The sequence below is a fragment of the Euleptes europaea genome, chromosome 13 (assembly GCF_029931775.1).
Source record: "Euleptes europaea isolate rEulEur1 chromosome 13, rEulEur1.hap1, whole genome shotgun sequence".
Taxonomy (NCBI): Eukaryota; Metazoa; Chordata; class Lepidosauria; order Squamata; family Sphaerodactylidae; genus Euleptes; species Euleptes europaea.
The window spans coordinates 61,105,068-61,127,985 of NC_079324.1; the positions used below are offsets into that span (position 1 = coordinate 61,105,068).

Genomic DNA, 22,918 nt, shown 5'->3' on the forward strand with positions numbered 1-22,918 from the left:
TCTCTAGATGCACATTTTCCCCATCTGAGTTCTCAAAACTCTGCCTGGGGGCTTGTTTTTGAGTGTTGAGAGTTCGAATGGGGGAAATTGTGCATGTAGAGAGCGGCAAATCCAAGGCAAAACCTCCCGTGCATAAACAGCCAATCTAAAGGCAGGACGTCTCAGAGGGTAGCCCTCTTGTTCTGCAGTAGAAGACCAGCAAGATACGAGTTTTGAGAGTCAAAGAGAGCACTGACTCTTGAAAGCTTCTACCCCCAAAACCTTGTTGGTCTCTTAGCTGCTACTGGACTCAAATGGATGCACAATGATAGTCTGGGTTGCCAACTTCCAGGTACTAGCTGGAGATCTCCTGCTATTACAACTGATCTCCAGCCAATAGAGATCAGTTCGCCTGGAGATAATGGCTGCTTTGGCCATTGGACTCTATGGCATTGAAGCCTCCCTAGTCTCCCTCCCCAAACCCCGCCCTCCACAGGCTCCACCCCGAAAACCTCCCACTGGTGGCAAAGAGGGACCTGGCAATCCTAATGACAGGTTGTGAGTTTCCTGCATTGTGCAGGGGGTTGGACTAGATGACCCTGGTGGTCCCTTCCAACTCTATGATTCTATGATCCCACAAAAGCTGCTCCCTTCCAAAGATCTGCACTAGCCTGCGCCCTACATTTATTATTGGTATGTAAAGGAAAGGGCGGGGGGAGGCAACTTTAGCAAAGCTTCTCCGGCTGGTTACACCAAGAGGCGACTGTGATGTGCCATGAGAGAGCAGCTCCCAACAAGCAAGGCTTACCGCGATGCACTGCCTCATGATACACGACTGCTTCATCCGGCCAGGCCCGCCGAACTTCTTCATGTCCTTGCAGAAGTGACACTCCCCACACTCGGTGCGCAGGCAGGCCTCGCACTTGCGACATCGCGTCCTCCTCCGGCGGGCCCCCGCGGTCGTCCGGTTCGCGGCGAGCTTCACGGCCGAGGCAGGGCCCAGCTTACCCTTCGGCCTGCCGACGGCTCGATTCTGGAAAAGGAGAGGCGGCAACGTGCCAGGGTTAATACCTGAGTGAACCTTCAGCATGGTCAGTGCTGAGTAGGGGACGGGAGGGACCCCCTCTCGGTAATAGGACTGCTTGATGCCTTTCACGGCATGAGAGGAGCAGCGAACCCACCAGGAGATATAGAATTCAACGAGATCTGAACACACTGGAAAAGTGGGCGGATGTGAACCAGATGCAATTCAATGAGGATAAGTGCCGAGTTCTACATCTGGGTAACAGAAATGAGGGACATGCATACTGGATGGGGGATACACTTCTGGGCAGCAGTGTGTGTGTGAACAGGATCTTGGGGTACAGGTGGACCATAAGTTAAATATGAGCAGCCAGTATGATGAAGCGACACTAAAAAGCTAATGCGATCTTGGGGTACATCAACAGAGGCATTAACATCCAAATCGCAAGATGTCATGGTTCCGCTGTACACTGCACTGGTCAGGCCGCACCTGGAGTACTGTGTGCAGTTCTGGAGGCCTCGCTTCAAAAAGGATGGGAAAAAATGGAGTGGGAGCAGAGGAGAATGAGGAGGATGATCAGGGGCCTGGAGACCAAGCCCTGCGAAGAAAGGCTGAGGGAGTTGGGAATGTTTAGTCTGGAGAAGAGATTGAGGGGAGACATGATTGCTCTCTTTAAGTATTTGAAGGGCTGTCACTTAGAGGAGGGCAGGGAGTTGTTCCTGTTGGCAGCAGAGGAGAGGACTCGCAATAGTGGGTTTAAATTGCAGGCGGAAAGGTACTGGCTAGATACTAGGAAAAAATTTTTTACAGTGAGAGTTGTTCGACAGTGTAATCAGCTACTTAGGGAGGTGGTGAGTTCCCCCTCACTGGCAGTCTTTAAGCAGAGGCTGGACAAGCACTTGTCAGGGATGCTCTAGGCTGATCCTGCATTGAGCAGGCAGCTGGACTAGATGGCCTCTAGGGCCCCTTCCAACTCTATGATTCTATGATGTGCTGCTGCGACTTTCCAATGTGTTTCCTTCACCAGATCCTTTCCACATTAACCCCTGGGCACAGCACAAGAGTCTAGGACGTGCAGTAAGAGGCATGGTGGGGCCTTGTTGTTGAAGAATGGGACTCAGGATGCACCCAAAGCTCCCTTGGGGGCTGTACATTATGAGGAAGACCGGCCATGAGGGGGCCAGGTGTCTCCCAGGGAGGCACGTCCACCATTAACTGAACTGAAGACTTTTGGAAAGCAATGAAGCCACAGCTCACCAGTACAAAAAGGCACATGTTGGCGAAGATAAAACTCATTTAAAAAAAGGAAGGAAAATCAAGCTTGGAGGAGTGTCCTCGTTGGCAGCAACTGAAGCGGCACCAGGAGCACACCCTCTGGTGCTCTTGACCCAGACCCAATCAAATGGAAAAATATACAATAGCCCACATCAACATGGTGGTGAAAAGTGACATTAAGTCGTACTTATGGAGACCCCAGAGGGTTTTCAACGCAAGAGACATTCAGAGGTGGTTTGGCATGGCCTGCCTCTGCTTAGCAACCCTTGACTTCCTTTGTGGTCTCCCATCCAAGTCCTAACCAGGGCTGGCCCTGCTTAGCTTCCAAGATCTGATGAGATCGGGCTGAGATGAACAGAGGCTGCTTAGCCATCACCTGCCTCTCCATAGCGACCCTGGACTTCTTTGGTGGTCTCCTACCCAAATGCTGACCGGGGCTGACCCTGCTGAGCTTCCGACATCTAACAAGATCGGGCTACCCTGGGCTATCCATGTCAGGGTACATCAACATACGCAACAATTATGAATGTTCGTAATGAGCATCAATATCCTGATGAGACACAAGAATCATCAGAAGGTTCTGATTCCAAAGAAGGGGATGCTGAGAAGCATGCGCCCCGCCCCCAAGAGCTGGGGCCCCAATTTGAAAAGCCAGTTTGCTGTTTCCAGTCAGTGGTGACAGAGAGGCAGAAACATCCCATGATTCAGTTCCCTGCTCCAAAACAGAGTGCGACTCTACTTGCCCAAAACACGCCTGCTTTTTGAACATATGAAGCTGCCTTCTACTGAATCAGACCCTTGGTCCATCCAAGTCAGTACTGTCTACTCAAGACCGGCAGCGGCTCTCCAGGGTCTCAGGCAGAGGTCTTTCACATCACCTGCCTGCCTAGTCCCTTTTAACTGGAGACCCCGGGGACTGAACCGGGGACCTTCTGTATGCCAAGCAGATGCTCTACCGCTGAGCCACGGCCCCTCCCCACATTTTAAAAAATGTTTTTAGCCACTTTCCCCTCCCCTCCAAGGACAGCAAGAAAGCAACTGCAGCACAAACACACAAAATGGGCGCTTTCACACTTCCTGAATAATGCACTCTCAATCCACTTTCAATGCGCCTTCACGATTGTTTGCAAGTGGATTTTGCTGCTTCACACAGTAAAATCCAGCTGCAAAGTGCATTGGAAGTGGATTGAAAGTGCATTATTCCACATGCGTGAAAGCACCCAATGTGACAGGGCCCAAGCAGTTCTCAAACTCCTCCACTTCCCCACCGGTCCAAAGCTAAAGCTAACTGCACAATGCAGAAAGTTAACCGAGAAAGTAAAAGGCATTTCAAGTTTCGTTTGGAGTCGAATTCATGGAACTGATGTTCCCATTTCAGTGAAGAGCAGACGACCAACAGGCAGGCGTTTTCAAACTACCGTCCATCATCCCCAAAAGCAAAGAAGCACAGGGGACAGAACTGGGTCCAGCTGCTGCAGCCAAAAATGCTTTCACATACCCAAGGCTGGCCCCTGAAGTGCGCTAATACCACACGTCCTTTTCACACGTTACGCAAAAGGGTGGCAAACTAGGGCCCTGGGCGACCTGGGTTCAAATCCCCACTTCTCCCATGGAAGCTCGCTGGGTGACCTTGGGCCTGTCGCAAGCTCTCGGCCTGGCCTACCTCACAGGGCTGCTGTTGGGAGCAAACAGAAGAAGGGAGAACGGTGTTCTAGAAAAGCTGCTCTGAGCCCCAGTCGGGAGATATAAATATGGCAACTAACTCCGTGGTGCCATCTTTCCAAGACCCATCCAATTCCATAAAGTATTTAAAGAATCTTAATTCTGGAATGCAGAGAGGTCCTCCTCTCTCCAACAGAGAAGCACTCCAAAAAGTTGTACAATGTGCAGACAGTCTGCTTTTCTATGTAGCTTTTCAAAAACAACTCACAGAGGGTAACCCTGACTCCTTCCACATTTATTTTAATTGATTTATTTAAAACAGACTTCGCTCCCCAATGGGGCGGGGGGCGCGGCATTTGGCTTACATCCTCCTCCTCCTCTTCCATTGCATCCCCACAACAACCCTGCGAGGTAGGCTGAGCATGAGGTCGCGCCCCCCTCCCTTTCACTAGCAAGCAGAGCAGAGTTTCAACCTGGGGGGGGGGTGTCTCCTCGCTCCTGGCCCCCACACTCTCCCCACCCTGCCGCCCCGGCTCTCTGCAGCCTGCGCGACCCACCAAGGGCCGCCCCGTCCTGCCTCCCTCCCCGACCAAGCGCCCGGTGACACCCCGGAGGCAGAAGCCGGCGTGGGCTGGCGGTGCCGGGCTCCGGCCCCATCCCAGGCGCGCCGGTCCCGAACAATGAGCCTCGCAGCCCGGCCCTTGCGCAGCCTCGCCGGGGAGGGGGAGAGAGCCTCCCCCACGCCCCCCCCCCCAGGACCACGGGCTTCAGCCAGATCTCACGCCCACCCCCGGCAGGCTGCAGCCCGCCAGGCGCTGGGCAGGGCTGCGAAGGGACCCCGGGACTCCGCGCACCCAGCAGAGGGGGGCAGGAAACGGGGGGGGGGGCGGACCAGCCCTTGCCACTGCCGGACCTCTCCCCCTCCCCTCCGCCCACCCTCTTCTCCTCCCTCCCTCCCTCCCCCCCTCCCCCCCCGGCTGCTGCCCCCCCCCCGCGGGTCGCCGCCCCGCACGCGTGCCTTTTGCAGCCCGGACCAGCGGCTCCGCGAAGAAAGGGGCTCTTGCACCGCTGCAAAGCCCCGGCCGGGGTGGGAGGGGGTCCAAACGGCACCTCGCTGGGCCGCCCTTCTTTTTGGCCCCCTCCCCCTTCGGAAAGCAAACCACCAAGTCCCACCAGCTCTCTCCTTTGCAACACAAAAGCGCCCCCTCCCCTCCCCCCCCCGACCGCGCAGAAACCATCTTCGCCAGGGACCCGGAGCCAGCGGTCGCCGCCGACATTGTCTCTCTCTCTCTCTCTCTCTCTCTCCCCCCCCCCGGACGCTGGGGGGATTCTTGCAGCGGCGCAGCCCCCTCCCCAGCTGGGGGTGGGGGTGGCGCAGCCCCCTCCGTCCCTGTGCCCCGTGTGCCCGAGGGGGGGGCCGCGCCCGACCTGCTCCTGCTCCGAGTCGTAGTCGTCCTCCTCGTCGGGGCTCACCGACATGGCCATGGCTCACGGCGGGCCCGGGCGGCGGCGGCGGCGGGCGGACATGGCTGGAGGCGCGGACGCAGCTCCGCCTCCTCCCCCTCCTCGCTTTACACACAAGGAGGAGGAGGAGGAAGCCCGCCTCATGCATATGCACGGCTGCAAAGAGCCAGGAAGGGGCTGGCCCAATCGCCGGCCCTTGCACGCGCACGCACACACACACACACACGCAAAGGTGGGGAAGGGGTCGCCGCCGGCTGCAAAGGGAAGAGGGGGCAGGCTGGGCCGGCCGCCTTGGCTCTGCTGCTGGGGGCCAAGGGGTTCCTCCGTGGGGCAGGCTTCCTCGGGAGGAGGCGAGCTCTCCTTCCCTGGAGGTTTTTCAGCAGAGGCTAGATGCCCATCTGTCAGCAAGGCTGATTCTGTGACCTTAGGCAGATCTTGAGAGGGAGGGCGTCTTCTGGGCATGGAGCAGGGGGTCACTGGGGGTGTGTGGGGGGGAGGTAGTTGTGAATTTCCTGCATAGCGCAGGGGGCTGGACTAGATGACCCTGTGCTGTAGGGCAGCCCAGCGTTATCGCAAACTGTGGTTTGGTCTTTGACGCTCAGAGAACAGGAGCTGTTCAAAAGATACGCTGCCGGTGTGTGGCTAAGGCAAGGCTTGAACCACAGACTTCCAGACCCACAGTTAACTCTTAGCCCCACCACCCGTTTTCCATTAAACTGGCCATACTCTCTAGAAGGGAAGCCCTAAACTCCAGAACCAAACCAACGCGGTCCTTGTTTCATTTCTGTGCAGGGAAAAGGAAGAAGCAGGCTCCTTCCTTTTCCTGAATGGAGTGTTATATCGGAACAATATATCTGGATATTGTTCTGATCTCAACAGCTTCCTCTAGCGGCTTTTTTTCTTCCCCCAGAACGGGGAAGGGCTAATCGGGCAGAGTCGGATGTTGAAACAGTCCTGGAGCAAGCTGAGCCAAGTTGTTCCTGCGGGCAGCGCTGATCAGTGGCTCAGATCATGGCTGCCGTGGTCACAGTGGCTCAGGCCTGAGCAGGGTGGCCCCTGTGGCGTGGGCAGCACCGCTGGCTTCTGACCTCCAACAACCCTCCAGGGCAGCGGCCAACCAGGAGGTTTCCCCATAGGGGCAGACCACCTCTCTAATGGGGTTTCCAGGTCCCTCTTCGCCACCGGAGGGAGGTTTTGGGGTGGCGTCTGAGGAGGGCAGGGTTTGGAGAGGTGCCATAGAGTCCAATTGCCAAAGCGGCCATTTTCTCCAGGGGAACTGGATCTCCAGCTAGTACCGGGAGGTTGGCAACCCTACCCTCTAAGCAAGGGGCTCTCTGTGGCAGCTGCTTCCAGTTTCCCAACACAGCAACCCCCTTAATGCCAAGACCGATGCGTCTTCATTTTGTTGGCATCACTCCCTACCATTTCGGTTAGCCCCTGGCCACCCTTGGAGCGGTGGAATATGATCTGGAGAACCAGGTTTGATTCCGCATTGTGTGAGTGTGTGAGAACAGCACCCAAGTCAAGGGTGGGGTCTGATGCCCAATGAAGCAGCAGCCTTAAAGAGGCTCAGCAGGCCCAGTTGGTGCCTGGCTGGGAGATTGTCTGGTGCTCCCTGGGGGAAAGCTGGGATATAAGTGATGTATTTATTGATTTTTTAAAAAAACGTGCCTGCTCTGCACTCCCAGCAGAATGCCCTGAAAACGGCTTCCACACCAAGAACTAAACCGTCATTAAAAGCAGCAAATAAATATTTGAAGTCCCAGGTGAAAATGACTGCTATTTGAAAGTCCCTTAAAAAATGCCCCTCGAGTTTTAATTTGTTACTAAGATGTGACTTTTATCTACAATTTATAGTGTTGGTTTTTTGTGTGTGTTTAATTCTTGTAACAGCCTTTGGCCATATGCAATAAACTGAACCTATTAACCTTAAAAGCAGTATTTGTATTTTAAAAAACAACAACACCACGAGAACAGAAGACAGTAAAACGGAGCAATATACATGAGGAGGGCAACCTATCAAACAAGACAGAGAGGAAGAACTACCCAACTGGCAAAACTAGTGAGAAACAAAAGCAGACTTTTATTCTGGTGGGGGCAGGGATGATAAAACTGCCCTGCAGGAAGCTAAGTCAAGTGGCCCTGGGGGGGGGGGTGCAGGGAGGGACACCAATGGTGGCGATCACAGGTTAGGCTTTCTGCAACCTACGGCCGTGGTCACCTTTGCTGCAGAAACTGTCCCAGGGAGTTAAAGGGCCAGTCAACCCCTGAACTTCTGAATGAGCTAACAAAAGGCCCGGGGGTGGGGGGAATGTTTTTGTTCCGAGAGGCTCGGCACCAAGCAGATGGGTAAGAGGAGAACATAAGAAAAGCCCTGCTGGATCAGACCCAGGCCCATCAAGTCCAGCAGTCTGTTCACACCGTGGCCAGCCAGGTGCCTCTAGGAAGCCCACAAACAAGACAACTGCACCAGCATTGTCCTGCCTGTGTTCCCCAGCACTTAATATATTTGGCATACACCTCTGATCCTGGAGAGAACAAGTATGCATCATGACTAGTATCCATTTTGACTAGTAGCCATGAATAGCTCTCTTCTCCATGTCCACCCCCCTCTTAAAGCCTTCCAAGTTGGCAGCCATCACCACATCCTGGGGCAGGGAGTTCCACGATTTAACTATGCGTTGTGTGAAGAAATACTTCCTTTTATCTGTTTTGAATCTCTCACCCTACAGCTTCAGCAGATGACCCCTGCATTCTGGTATTATGAGGGAGGGAGAAATGCTTCTCCCTGTCCACTCTCTCCAAACCAGGCATAATTTTATAGACCTCTATCATGTCTCCCCTGAACCGCCTTCTTTCCAGGCTAAGCAGCCCACAGTGTAGTGGTTAAGAGGGGTCCACAGTCAAGCCACTGCGCCCTGGTGCTCACCTGCCTTATTTCAGTGTGTGGGGGGGGGGGGTACAGAGGAGAGGGCCCTGCAGTAGATCCTTGCAGAGAAGGAGGTCCTTTCCGTTCCCTGGTCTCAGACATCAGCTATTTGAACTATGCCTGGAAGCAGCCATGCTGGACTGCAGTAGAAAAGCAAGATCTGAGTATCTGACAAAGTCAGCTTTGACTCTCGAAAGCCCTGGAAAACAGTGTTAGTCTTTAAGGTGCTACCGGACTTGAATCTTGCTCTTCACACTAGCCAAGTAACCTTTCTGTAACTGAAGTAGTGGAGGCTTCTGAACAGTCTTTAAAAGGCAACCCCATAGGACTCCTGAATGATCCCACCAGGAGGCGCTGACAGTGTTTAATGCTGCAAAGATGCTTCATGAATGAAAATGCCAAGTAGAAACCGCTGCTTCTTGAAGTTGCTAAAAAGCAACCTGGGTTCTTCCTGTTTCCACCTGCAGCTTGTACCCTTCACAGTACAACAGAGATTCCTCTTATCCCAGTGAAGGTATTCTGATACAGTTCATATTTTACCTACAAAAATGTTTCCCCACTTTCATATGAACGTATGAATACATGAAGCTGCCTTATACTGACTCAGAACCTATTCAGACTGGCAGCGGTTCTCCAGGGTCTCAGGCAGGGGTCTTTCACATCACCTCCTTACCTAGTCCCTTTAACTGGAGATGCCGGGGATTGAACCTGGGACATGCTGCATGCCAAGCAGATGCTCTGCCACTGAGCCATAGCCCCTCCCATGAGACTTCTAAGCAGCCAGGTTTCTCTTTAATTTACTGCAATCCAGGAAACACCTCTGTGCTCTTCCTTCCCGACTTAGAATCATTTGACTTTGGCTTCTCCTAGTTGTGACTTCATTAAAAAAAAAAAAAAGCAATGTTCTCTGCCTCTTGTAAGGAACTCAAAAATAGCTTACAATGGGGGGGGGAAATACAATAAAATTGTAACAGCAGTTGTACAGTTGGCTAAAATTTCTGAAGCTGAACATGATGCAGCCCCTAAAAATAGGGCTGCCAGGTCCCCCCTCTCCTTTGACGGGAGCTGAGGGGACCGCAGGCCTTATACCACTCAAACTCTGTTTTGCAAGGGGCCTTTTACCACTCAGACTGGGAGCATGCTCGTTTGCCCGCCGACCCTCAGCTGGTCGGCGGGCAGAGGGGTGAATTGCCCGCCACCACCGGGCACCTGGCAACCCTACCTAAAAACCATGCAGATTACCTTGTGGGAAAAGCCTCTGGGAAAAGCCAGGAGTTTGCTCGGTAATTAAACAATGTCGGCAAAGGGGCCTGATACAGCCCAAGTAGGGAAAGACTTCCGCAGCATGACTGCCGCTAAGGAAAGGCCGGCTCCCCGTCCTTACAGGGCTCAAGGATGTCAAGGACAGGAAACAGAGCAGGGCCTTCTCCAAAGACCGAAGGGCACAGGGCGGCTGTGATCCTTCAAGAGGATCTTTGTGTCTTCTTGGCTTCTGCTACAGTGGTACCACCCTCCGTCATCTTTAACTCTGCTACATCCCGGAGACTTTGCCCACCTGCCAGCCTTAGGCATATACCCGGGAGAGCGACTGCCGATTGGCCACCTCCGACCAGGGAGGGCCTGTGGGCACTGGGAAAAACCAAACTGAAATGGCCATGAAGGATGACTTCCTACCTTTGTGTTTTTCTTTGGCCAGGATACCACGGGGACCCCAGAAATGGCGAGGTTCTGGTCGTCGTCTGCATGTTCTTTCAGGAGGTTCTGTTTCAAAAGGAAAGCAGGTTGATCAGTTTGAAGCGCCTGCCCGGGATGCAGCACAGAGCAAAACATAAACGCGATGCTAACTGGATGGCCTAGCCTGCAAAAGGGAAGAGGTACATCATTTCTGCCACGCGTTGGAGGGCCAGAGACGAAGAAGAGAGAGATGAAATTTGTAAATCTTTGCAAAGCTCCAACCTGGTATTTTCATTTGGCAAGCAAGGAACAGAGATCACCTAGGGAGTTTCCACAGACAATGTAATGAGGGCCTTTTAAACTGTCTTGCTCTTTCAAATTTGTGGAACAGATATTTTTATTTGGAACAAAAGTTCTCAGAAAAATGCAGCTACCTAATTAGAGTGATTCAGATGGGTGGCTTAATATTCCAGCCAAACATGTAAAATGGGGTCTATACAACAGAGGAAAATTGGGAGCAAATATGCTTAAAGTCTTTTAAGAAAGCAACTTCTGCTTTCTAAGTTACAATGGTAATGGCTGTCACGAGCCCCGGGCCGAGTGGGGATCTGAACCCAGGGCCAGGACTATTCACTACTCACTGTGATCCATTGTATTATAGGCAAATTCTTGTGCTGTTTGGTATGTGAGAGTTGATATCTGTACCTCCAGCAACAGAATGATTTCAGCCGCAGACCTTCCAGATTTACTTTGATCCTACCCCTACCAGACCCCGCGAGTGGCCCCTTTTCCATTTCCATTCCTGAATAACTTACCCTTTGGAAAAGTTTGGTCCGATCTACACATGCAGCACAATGAGGTAAGAGAAGAGACTGTTATCACTTCAGACTACTGGTTACCTAGTGGGGTCCTATCTTTGAACGCTTCCTTGTGCCAAAAGAAAATCCCTGCACATAGAAAATGAGCACAGCAAGGAGCGCACTGGAATCTTTCTCCTGTTTTCCATCCCCCTGCCTGTAGCAATACAGTCACCTCTGCCCACCTCCTTCTGCTGCTGCAGGGGAAACCAGGCCCTGGTCTGTGCAGTCAGGCTCTTCCACCTGCTGCCTGAGGACTCTGTTCCTTGTTCTGTTTCCATTTCATTTTCCTGATCCTGCAGGCTTCTCCTGGCCCCTTAGCCCTACTGCTGGTTCTCCCCCACACTTATTGGGAATGCTTTCTAGGAACTGACCCCAGCTTGCGTGGTGTAGTGATTAAGAGTGTCAGACTAGTATCTCAGAGACCCAGGTTCGGATCCTCCTTTATGCCATCCTGGGCGACCTTGGACTAGTCACTCTCTCAGCCTAACCTGCCTCACAGGGTTGTTGTGAGGATAAAATGGAGGAGAGGAGAATGACATAAGACACTTTGGGTCCATATTGGGGAGAAAGGAAGAGAGGGCTTTTGGAATCACTCCAGTATGTTACTGGGGGTGATAAGTGGGGAAAGAAGAGAATCCTTCTGTAAATGGCTCAGGACACTCAATGCAGATTTTCCATGGCTGTACTTCTTTTAAATCGTCTTTTCTTTATCAACAGACGAGACCAGAACAAGGGGAGGAAAAGAAGGGAGAGTGGTGCTCACATAAAAAGCAGGCTCTGTAATTACACCCCCACACTCCTGTCTGCAGCGACCGACATTGATGTTCTTCTGGGAGAAACAGGGCATGGGTAATTAAACAGACAAGAGGCACCATTCCATTTGGCAAAGCTGGATTTCACCGGGGCGGAAGAGCTTCAGTTGCCCATCCAATCCACACTTCCTTGTCTAGAGGTGGCAAGCAGCTGCTATCAAGATGGACACCGCTGAATTGGCTTCATGAACCGCCTCCCCTCCCCCTTCTGAGCAAGCGGGGAAATCCCTTTGACAGGAAGCTGTTCATTTTCCTGACAAGATGAGCGCTGGAAAGCAAAACCTCCACATACCAGGCACGCTGCGAGTTCCTAAATCAAACTGAAAGTGCTGAACAGCAACTGGTAGCAATATTTCACCTAGTGCAATTCAAATGTTTTATTTTATTTTTTTAATTAAATTTATATCTCGCCCTCCTCAGCAAAGCCGGGCTCAGGGCGGCGCACAAGATATTTAAAAATATCGCCACAAAAATAGCCCCGTAAAAGCTCATTTTGGCACACTTTGTGGCATAAACCACAGCAGAAATAACCAGCTAGCACCCCCCCCCATGCACAACAACAACAATGGTCTACAGAGAAAAAGGGGGTGGGTGGGTGGGTTTGGGAGGCCAGCGACCGAGGGAAAGACCGTAGCAGACCTCAACCTGGCGGAACAGCTCAGTCTTACAGGCCCTGCGGAACTCCCCAAGAGGGGGAGTGCTGAACACGGTACAGTCCCATGAGAGGACCGTAACAGGCATGTGGGGGAAATTGCTCATTTGACAGAGCCTTCAGCCCCCCTGGCCAAATCCTCCATGCACAACGAACAGCTCATGAGATGGCTCCCTTGCCCCTCATGCGTCAGACCACAGAGGGTGTGTGTTGTGATCCATATTTCTTACCTTTGGTGCCAGCGTCGCAGCTGGCCGGTCATTAAATCTGACTCCCCTGTTAGGTGTGTGTCGCCCAGATCAGCTAATTGAACTGTGCTAAGTCTTGCCCTCTTCTCTCCTCATTCAGACCTCTGTCCTCTCCAATTAACAAGCCCTTTGGCCCAGCTACATAGGACAGGGGCAGTATTATTGGCAATAACAACATTGCCAGCAGGGGCAGTGGAACCATCTCAGCTACCCAAATGCTAGAAAGCAAGAAAGTGTGGCGACCATTTGAAGTGTATTAATGGTTAAGGAGAGAGCTTGCCCTGACCTGCATGGCCCAGGCTAGCCTGATCTCGTCCAATCTCAGAAGCCAAGCAGGTTCGGCCCTGGTTAGTATTTGGATGGGAGACCTCGTGTGCATGTGATGACACCCCCTTCCCATATGCCTCTTGGGGAGGGGCTGTGGCTCAGTAGTAGAGCGTCTGCTTGGCATACAGAAGGTCCCAGGTTTGATCCCCGGCATCTCCAGTTAAAGGGACTAGGCAAGTAGGTGATGTGAAAGACCTCTGCCTGAGACCCTGGAGAGCCATGGAGAGGGGCCGTGGCTCAGTGACAGAGAATCTGCTTGACATGCAGAAGGTCCCAGGTTCAATCCCCGGCATCGCAAGTTAAAGGGACTAGGCAAGTAGGTGATGTGAAAGACTTCTGCCTGAGACCCTGGGGAGCCGCTGCTGGTCTGAGCAGACAATACTGACTTTGACGGACCAAGGGTCTGATTCAGTAGAAGGCAGCTTCATGTGTTCCCATAGGGCTCCAACGCTGGCTTACTGACATTCAGCAGCAGGCCTCATTCTGACACCCAGGTCTGCTGCTGTTCCACCTTGGTTGCCCCTAAACGTGACTTGACTGCTGCCTTAGCAACAGCCGTGAAAGTAAAATGGGAGCAAAGGGAGCAAAAAGGGGAAGTCCCCTCTTAGAAAAGGGAGCAGAGCGAGCCACCCACATACCTTCATGTCCTCTAGCAAAGCCTGAGGATCCTCTATGCCTTCTGGGATGCATTTCTTATTCTCCGGGAGGGATTCGAGTTTTTCGACAAGGGCTTTCAAGCCTTTCAGTTCAAACTCTGTCAGGTGAGTCCATTTGGCGGAGACCTCCGTGGCCGGCGACCCCGTGGGCGTTTTGGGATACTCCGACGGAGTCGACTTTACACTCTCGTCCGACTCGTTGGACAAAGTTCTTTTAAGGTACTGGGGGGCAGCAGATTTCTGCTTCTTCCCCAGAATCTCCTTCCCTTCCGAATGTGTGCTGTTGGGAGAGGAGGAACCATCGGCTGAGGGCTTAGGGGGTTTATCCGAGTTGTCGTCCTTCTCCTCCCGAGCACGAGCATCACACAGTTCTTCATCCATGTCTGCCCAAGAATCCGATGAGAAGCTATCTAAGCTGCGTTTCCTTGTTGCATCTAGAAGACACAAGACGATGCTGGATTAAAAGCTTCCCAGAGTGGGAACTCAGACACACCTGCAATAAACAGCCCAAGTACAAGACCAAAGGGAAGTCCCTGGACATGAAACGTCCACCACTGACCTCTTCATCCTCACCTTCTCCTTACTTTACCCATGTGCAGTGAATTCTTTTGCACTGGAGAACATCCAAACAGGCAGTTCTCCAGACTATCCTTAATGGTAGTACATGCAGGTTGGCTGAATGGGCAAGGCTTATCGTTACTCATAGAATCATAGAGTTGGAAGGGGCGATGCAGGCCATCTAGTCCAACCCTCTGCTCAATGCAGGATCAGCCTGGAGCATCCCTGACAAGTGTTTGTCCAGCCTCTGCTTAAAGACTGCCAGTGAGGGGGAGCTCACCACCTCCCCAGGGAGCTGATTCCACTGTCGAACAACTCTTACTGTAAATCCCCCCCAATATCCAGCTGGTACCTTTCTGCCCGCAATTTAAACCCATTATTGCGACTCTTATCCTCTGCTGCCAACAGGGAACAACTCTCTGCCCTCTAAGTGACAGCATTTCAAATACTTCAAGAGAGCAGTCATGTCCCCCCTCAACCTCCTCTTCTCCAGACAGACACATTCCCAACTCCCTCAGCCTTTCTTCACAGGGCTTCTTGGTTTCCAGGCCCCCGATCATCCTTGTTGCTCTTCTATACTAAAGGATATCACTTGATGATAGTGGAAGCTGGCCAAGGCTGCGCATGGGGGGGGGGGCACTGCACCTGAAGAGTGGCTAGAATCAGCAAGTATGGCCTGAGAGCATCTTTGGTCTGCATCCCACTCTGTGTGCTGTTAGAATCTGGGGGCTTAAAGCTCAGTGCTTTGCAGGGGATGGGCCGTGGCTCAGTGGTTGAGCATCCGCTTGGCATGCAGAAGGTCCCAGGTTCAATCTCTGGCACCTCCAGTTAAAGGGACTAGGCAAGTAGGTGATGTGAAAGACCTCTGTCTGAGACCCTGGAGAGCCGCTGCCGGTTTGAGTAGACAATATGGACTTTGATGGACCGAGGGTCTGATTAAGTATAAAGCAGCTTCATGTTTTCATAGATTACATCCCAAGTCCAGTAATATATGCCAGAGGCAGTCCCACAAACTCTCATCTGTTTTAGAAGGATACAAATCTTGCAGGGCCCTGACCTGGATGGCCGAGGCTACCCCGATCCTGTCAGATCTCAGTAGCTAAGCAAGGTCAGTCCTGGTTAACACTTGGATGGGAGAACACCAAGGAAGTCCAGGGTTGCTACGCAGAGACAGGCAATGGCAATACCACCTCCGTTCGTCTCTTGCCTTGAAAACCCTGCAGGCTTGCCATAACCCAGCTGTGATTTGACTGGACTTTCCACCACCACCACCAAACTTTGCAGGAGATATTTCTACATCTGTGTTCTGTTGACTACAGAAATGCCACTCCATCAGGTGAGTGAATGGGCTGTTTAAATAGTGTACCGTATTGTGAGAGATTATGTCCATGTGGTTCTGGCCACTTCAGCATTCCTTGTATAGCTGCGACCTGCTGAACGAAGCTAGTGACAGATGGATAAATCCTTTTATCTGGGAATCTGTCTGTGAATTGGATAATTTGAGGGTTCTTTTATCAGGTGTGGATTTTAAATACTACATTGGCAGTTACCAAGTTTCCCCCCAGTCAATCAAGATGAAAAAAAATACTTATTGTCTTATGGGTTATCTAGATAGTTCTTTTTCTTTAATTTTTGATCTCAGTGTGACACTGTTCAGTGCCGAACTGGCCATACGAACAGTACCATTAAAGTAAGTTCACTGCAGAAAACCTTCAGGAACTTAATGCCAGAAGTTGCCCAGTGTTTCAATTAACCCATCCGAGGTTCTGCCAGGCACCTGTTCCTCTAGCAAACGATGAAATTGTTCATTACTGCCTTCGTGGGTCTCCCCTTGAGAACGGGACACCTGTTTTTGCAGGAGCCAGAAAGCCCAAGTGCCCTTCCCGTCCCCCCCTCCCCACCCGCCCCCCGCACACGCGACTGCAAGAGAATCCCCACTCACCAATTAACATTGATTCTCTCAGGTACTCTTTGCTGAGGTGGGAGCGCTGGGTCACGCAAGACACGTACCTCTCCAGGACATACCAGCACATCTCATAGTAGAAAGGGTAGCGGAACTTGGCCTGAACCTGGGAGGGAGACAGGGAGGCATCGGTTCAACTGGGAGGCAGGGAATTTTGCAGCCCGTTATCGTCATCTCAGGGAGAGCGCAAGTGGCGCTCGCTGGAGTGGGAAGAGGGGGAAGGGAGGGAGGGGAGCTGAGGAGGGGGATGCCTCCAGCATGCAAAACAAGCAGCTCTGCCTGCCTTCCACCAGAGAGCCTCGTTTCGTGGTTCACTAATTTTTGCATCCCCCCTGAGGCAGTAAAAGGAGCAGATGAAAGTGAAGGATGGGATTCGTGGAATGGATTCTGTGCCCCCTCCCTTCCACCTGGTGTAAAAGTAGAGGTGGTTAGGTATCTCACTGTCCAGGGAATCCACCTTAAATAGGAAGTGTGTATGTTTTTATATTAGAAGAAGAAGAAGAGTTGGTTTTTATATGCCGACTTTCTCTGCCACTTAAGGGAGACTCAAACCGGCTTACAATCGCCTTCTCTTCCCCTCCCAACAGACACCCTGTCAGGTAAGTGAGGCTGAGAGAGCTGTGACTAGCCCAAGGTCACCCAGCTGGCTTCGTGTGTAGGAGTGGGGAAACAAATCCAGTTCACAAATTAGCCTCCTCCACTTATGTGGAGGAGTTGGGAATCAAACCCAGTTCTCCAGATCAGACTCCACCGCTCCAAGGCGTTACATTTCATTCCCCCGCCCCCCAGGCAAAGGCCCATTAAATGAGGGATGCGTTTTGTGATTCGTGTGCTTGATGCATTTGTTGTCGACTACAATGTTTGCTTATTGATGTGGAACACAAATCTGATGCTGAAAATGGGTGCCTGAGTGCTCACTCACGTGTATTTCAACTTACTCCGTGTCACGACATCATTACGCTGAGCCCTCCCCCAGAAGAAGACAATCACACGGAACAGAGGGTGGGGAACAGCAGACCTCAGTGATGGCAGGACATGGGGTATGCTGAGGTACTACATGTGACAAAAGGGAAGGGAGGCAAGCTGACGCAGGGCTGCCATTTTCAGCAGCAACCCTGAGTTTCTCAGTCTGTGTAGTTCCGCCACGAGGAGAAAAAACTGATGCTGAGGGGAGCCATTCCTAGCCTCTAGCGGTCAGAGATTCTACATGAGTCCACTAAAGAGCAGAAATATTAACAAATGTTAATTTTTCCCTTTGGAAGGTTGTTTTGGGAGGAGCCCCGTGGCACAGAGCGGTCAGCTGCAATACTGCAGTCCAAGCTCTGCTCACAATCTGAGTTCGATCCCGACGGGAGTCAGTTTCAGGTAGCCGGCTCAAGGTTGATTCAGCCTTCCATCCTTCTGAGGTCGGTAAAATGAGTACCCAGCTTGCTGGGGGTAAAGTGTAGGCTTTGCTGGGGGAAGCAGTGGCAAACCACCCCGTAAACAAAGTCTGCCTATCTGAAGAAGTGAGCTGTGGCTCACGAAAGCTCATACCCTGCCAGAAAATGTTTTTGTTAGTCTTTAAGGTGCTACTGGACTCTTGCTCTTTTCTACTAAAGTCTGCCTGGTAAATGTCGGGATGTGACATCACGGATCAGTATTGACCCGGTGCTTGCACAGGGGACTACCTTTACCTTTTTAAAGTGGTTTTAGGTAGAAAATAAGCTAGTCGTGGGGGGGGGGTGCCTTAAAAATAAATCTATTTTAAGAAGGAGGTCGAGATACTGCCTCTTCCTCATTCTAGCTCCATTCCTACAGAGGCCAAAACAGGGAACTAATGTGTTTCACAGGTTTCTTCAGCAAAAGAAGTCACTACTGTGAATTCACGTCCCAGCCCCGCTCATGGGAAGGTGCCACCTCTCTGCCTCCACTTCCAGTCTACGAGGGGAATGGTTATGACCATCTTCATGGGTGTTAAGAGGAAAAGCAGGGTGAATGCTGAAAAGGACACTGCCTATTAAATGAAAAGTGGCGTACACCTGGGGAATTCAATATTCAGTACATGAAACACTTCCAGATAGGATGTTTGCATCTTCAGAGTCCAACTGATGAGGCTATTAATTCTATTAAGCATTTTAAAACCCAGTTTTGTCTTGTGCCCGGGCTCCTCCAACCTTTGCCGTGGACGCACTGCGTGGTCTCAAACTGGTCAATCTCTCAGCCTCAATTCCCAGTCTGTAACCAGTTAATTTCTTTACAATAGTTCCGTCCCTCTATTCCCCAACAGTTGGCGCTAGGCAGCTTATGATCAGTTTAATTTAAAAAATTAATTTAATTTAAAAAACCCCACAATCATAAAACAAAAACAATCCATCCAATGACCCCGATCCTAACTCAAACTCCATTAAAACCCCAATCCTAACTCAAGTCTTATTAAAACTCTGATCCTAACTGAAACCCCGTTAAAACTCCGATCCTAATTTAAATCTTGTTAAAACCCCAATCCTAACTCAAACCCCGTTAAAAGCCCCCAGCAAAAATCACAGTATGACCATCTCTTCCTGGATGCTAGTGAAGAGGCAGCTCACGGGACAAGGCAGAAACTGGTGCAAAACCCACTTCCCTCATACAGGAGTCCTGCTGCCCTGGAACCCCAGTGGGCCATGAAGTCCCACGCCCAGGGAACGAGGGAGGCAGCAGGTCTCTTCGAATGGAGGGCAATAGCACAGTTCACTTGTGGAACTCCCTGCCCTAGGATGTGGTGGTGGGCGCTGACTTGGAAGGCTTTAAGAGGGGAGTGGACATGTTCATGGAGGAGAGGGCTATCCATGGCTAGTAGTCAAAGTGGAGACTAGTCATGATGCATACCTATTCTCTCCAGGATCAAAGGAGCAGGGATGGAGCCTGGGGAGGACAGAGACCATGGTGGGGCACAATGCTGTAAAGTCCACTCTCTAAAACATCCATTTTCTTCAGGGTAACTGATCTCTCTACACATGAACACATGAGGCTGAGTTATACTGAATCAGACCCTTGGTCCATCAAAGTCAGTATTGTCTGCTCAGACTGGCAGCAGCTCTCCAGGGTCTCAGGCAGAGGTCTTTCACATCACTTACTTGCCTAGTCTAACTGGAGATGCCAGGGATTGAACCTGGGACCTTCTGCATGCCAAGCAGATGCTCTACCACTGAGCCACAGCCCCTCTGTAGTCTGGAGATGAGCTGTAATTCCAGGGATTCCCCAGGCCCCATCTGGAGGCTGGCATCCCTATGTGGAACAGAGGACGTGGGACTAGCCAGGCCTTGGGTCTGATTCAGATGAACTCTTTTTACACTCCTATGAGCCAGATTCTGCCCCATGAAGCTCAGCCTCTGGGGGGTCTACTAATTTTAAGCAAGGTACCATTAAAAAAGAAAAGAAAAGCAAGCTCACTGTTTGGTTTGTAAAGGAAAGGAAACCTGATTATGTGTCTCTCAAAAAGCATTTTGAAAGGGCAAAGGACCACTGCCAATCTACCCCTTCGGGGATATATGAAAACCTTACAAGTAATGATTAAAAAGTTCCAGTTATGTATATGTAACTCTGACAACTAGCAATCCAAATCTGGGGTTTTAAACCTGTCAGAGAATTCTTGGGTTTCAGTTACATGCCAGATTTGCTTATGGTCAGACACAAGGGAAACCAGCCTTGCTAAAGTAGATATATTAATAAAAGGAACTCAAATTATTTTCTTTTTTTTTTAAATTATTTTTTGTCCCCAAGAGAGCACTGCCAGAAACAAAATTTGCAAAGAATTTGACTTACAAACAGGAAGCCGCCTTCCACCCCTCGGCCTTCAAAAGGTTTTCAGCCACATGCCTGGGGAATATTAAAGACATTGTTTGCTCAACATTTTGCTGACAGGTTCTGAGCGTCACCAAATTTAGCCGTTTAAACCAATGTTAAAAATTCAAATGAGAAAAACAAGGCAATAAATGCATGCAGTGCTCCTGGTTCCACTGACCAAATCATGAATCAGGCAATTTGAGTTCCTAGTGGCCTCGCTATCAAGGGTCCAAGCCCACAGCCAATCCCCTCCAGGACTCTGTAACTCGGCTTCCAACTGAAAAGTGCTCTGCGTCTTTGGAGGCACCTGACTTTGCTCTGTAAATCAAAGGTGACGGGACCAATGGCTGGGAATGTCTGTGCAAGTCCCACTGACTTGTGGTGGGATACGCACAAGAATCTGGGATCCTGCGCCAATCCCATTCATTTCAAAGGGACTGGCCCAGGAGAAGTTCCCCAGTGGATTCCCCAGCAACCAAAATGATCAAGGGGACTAGAGCAACCGCCCTATGAGGAGCGGTGAAAACGCTTGGGCCTGTTTAGCTTGGAAAGAAGCCAATTCAGGGGAGACATGATAGAGGTCTATAAAATGATGCATGGTATGGAGAGAGTGGACAGGGAGAAGCTTTTCTCCCTCTCTCATAATAGTAGAACGCGAGGTCATCTGCTGAAGCTGGAGGGTGAGAAATTCAAAACAGATAAAAGGAAGTATTTCTTCACACAACGCAGAGTTAAATTGTGGAACTCCCTGCCCCAGGATGTTGTGATGGCTTCCAGCTTGGAGGGCTTTAAGAGGGGAGTGGACATGTTCATGGAGGAGAGGGCTATTCATGAACACTGGTAAAAATTGATACTAGTCATGATACATACCTACTCTCCAGGATCAGAGGAGCAGGCCTATTGTATTAGGTGCTGTGGAACACAGGCAGGATGGTGCTGCTGCAGCCGTCTTGTTTGTGGGCTTCCTAGAGGCACCTGGTTGGCCACTGTGTGAACAGACTGCTGGACCTGATTTGATGGGCCTTGATCTGATCCAGCATGGCTTTTCTTATGTTCCTATGATTGGGCCCACTGGAGAAAGGCCTATAGAGAGCTATCTCTATCAGTGATTAAGGGCAGCACAAAAGCTTTTGAAAGCATAATGAGCAACAGTGAGAGAGGCATGCTCAGGAAAAGACACTTTCTTGCAGCAATTGAGAATCAACAGGGCAAGAAAACAAAGGGTAGCCATGTTAGTCTGTCTAGTAGAAAAGAGCAAGAGTCCAGTAGCACCTTAAAGACTAACAAAATTTCTGGCAGGGTGAGAGTTTTCATGAGTCACAGCTCACTTCTTCAGATACAGCTAGAAGGGGAATCCATTTGTCACTGAGTGAATTAGACACACAATGGCAATGATTGCATTAGGTGTGATATGCAGTGGGGTAGTAGGCGTGGAGAAATCAGCATTGGTAATGAGACAGGAATCCCAGATCTCTATTCAGTCCAGGAGAATGCATAGTCTTGAGCTTCATTATGAGTTGTAATTCAGCAGTCCTCTTTCTAATCTCCCTTTGAAATCTCTTTGTAAGAGAACTACTACTGAATGTCCTGGAAGGTTAAAATGTTTCCCCCACTGGTTTCTGAATGTTGTGGTTTCTGATGTCAGACTTCTGTCCATTTCATCATTGTCCCAGGCACTGGCCTGTTTGTCCAGTGTAGAGGGTGGAAGGGCATTGCTGGCACGTGATGGCATAAATTACATTGGAAGATGAGCAGGAGTATGGCTGAGGTGGTATGGCTGACGTTGCTGGGCCCAGTGATGGTCAGCATTCTCCAGGGTTGAACAGAGATCAGGGATTCTTGTCTCATTACCAATGCTGATTTCTCCATGTCTACCACCCCTCTGCATATCACACCTAATCCAATCATGTCTGCTAATGTCATTTACTTGCTTTTGACATTTACATGCTATTGCCATTGTGTGTGTTAAGTGCCGTCAAGTCGCTTCCGACTCATGGCGACCTATGAACCAAAGTCCTCCAAAATGTCCTATCTTTGACAGCCTTGCTCAGGTCTTGCAAACTGAGGGCCGTGGCTTCCTTTATTGAGTCAACCCATCTCTTGTTGGGTCTTCTTCTTTTCCTGCTGCCCTCAACGTTTCCTAGCATGACTGTCTTTTCCAGTGACTCCTGTCTTCTCATAGCTATCGCCATTGGGTGTCCTAATTCACTCTTCTCTACTTAAGGATAGATGGACTCACTTTAACTCACATGCAGATGTAAAATTTTAGCTCAGTGATAAAAACTGGACACTAATCAATGACACCTTAATTGCTTAAGCAATGGAAACAATTACAAGTTGCGGCCTCAATAAACTATAATAGAAAATTGATATGGTTCTGTTTGTTCCAATGGTGCGTCATTTTAACGGGGCAACACCAGAACAAAAGCCCTTTAAGCATTTATCAGCAGCGATTAACATTTGTTAATGTCTGTTCAATTCAGAGACTGGGATGGGTTTTTTTTACAGGCTTTATTTTTCCACAGAAAAAATTCCGTTTCTAAAAATTCACTGTTTTCTAAAATGAATAACAATTAACGGATGTCATTACCGCTATAATATTAGGAATCTTAGGAATGCTTTTAGGTAATTACGCATAGGAATTACGTGACGGAGTGCCCGTATTTTATCAATTTGTGAACTGGGGGGATGGGGAATAAAACCACAAATATATGTAATAGTCAAAATTTTAAAATTTGCAAGACTGGCTTTGCAAGTCAAAACAAAACAAAAACTGTCGAAGGCTTTCACGGTCAGAGTTCATTGGTTCTTGTAGGTTATCTGGGCTGTGTGACCGTGGTCTTAGTATTTTCTTTCCTGACGTTTCGCCAGCAGCTGTGGCAGGCATCTTCAGAGGAGATGTTTATTAAAAAAATGTTTATTAAATCTAAGTCAAAATAAACATGCCAAATCAGATCACACTCTGTTTAAGGAATCAGATAATTTTCTGAAAAGGTTTCCGGGAAATGGTCTGATTCCATCTCTTCTG

The 22,918-nt window shown here is 50.3% G+C and overlaps 1 protein-coding gene across 1 annotated transcript in view; it reads right to left on the minus strand.

The window, feature by feature from the left end:
* KDM2B (lysine demethylase 2B) overlaps window positions 1-22,918 on the minus strand; it is a 77,721-nt gene that overhangs the window by 14,384 nt on the left and 40,419 nt on the right. The window contains exons 9-12 of the mRNA XM_056859463.1: window positions 16,063-16,189; window positions 13,545-13,996; window positions 10,008-10,094; window positions 788-1,012 (exon numbers count right to left, since the gene is read on the minus strand). Coding sequence (XP_056715441.1) covers window positions 788-1,012; window positions 10,008-10,094; window positions 13,545-13,996; window positions 16,063-16,189 — 891 coding nt within the window. The remainder of the gene's footprint in view (window positions 1-787; window positions 1,013-10,007; window positions 10,095-13,544; window positions 13,997-16,062; window positions 16,190-22,918) is intronic.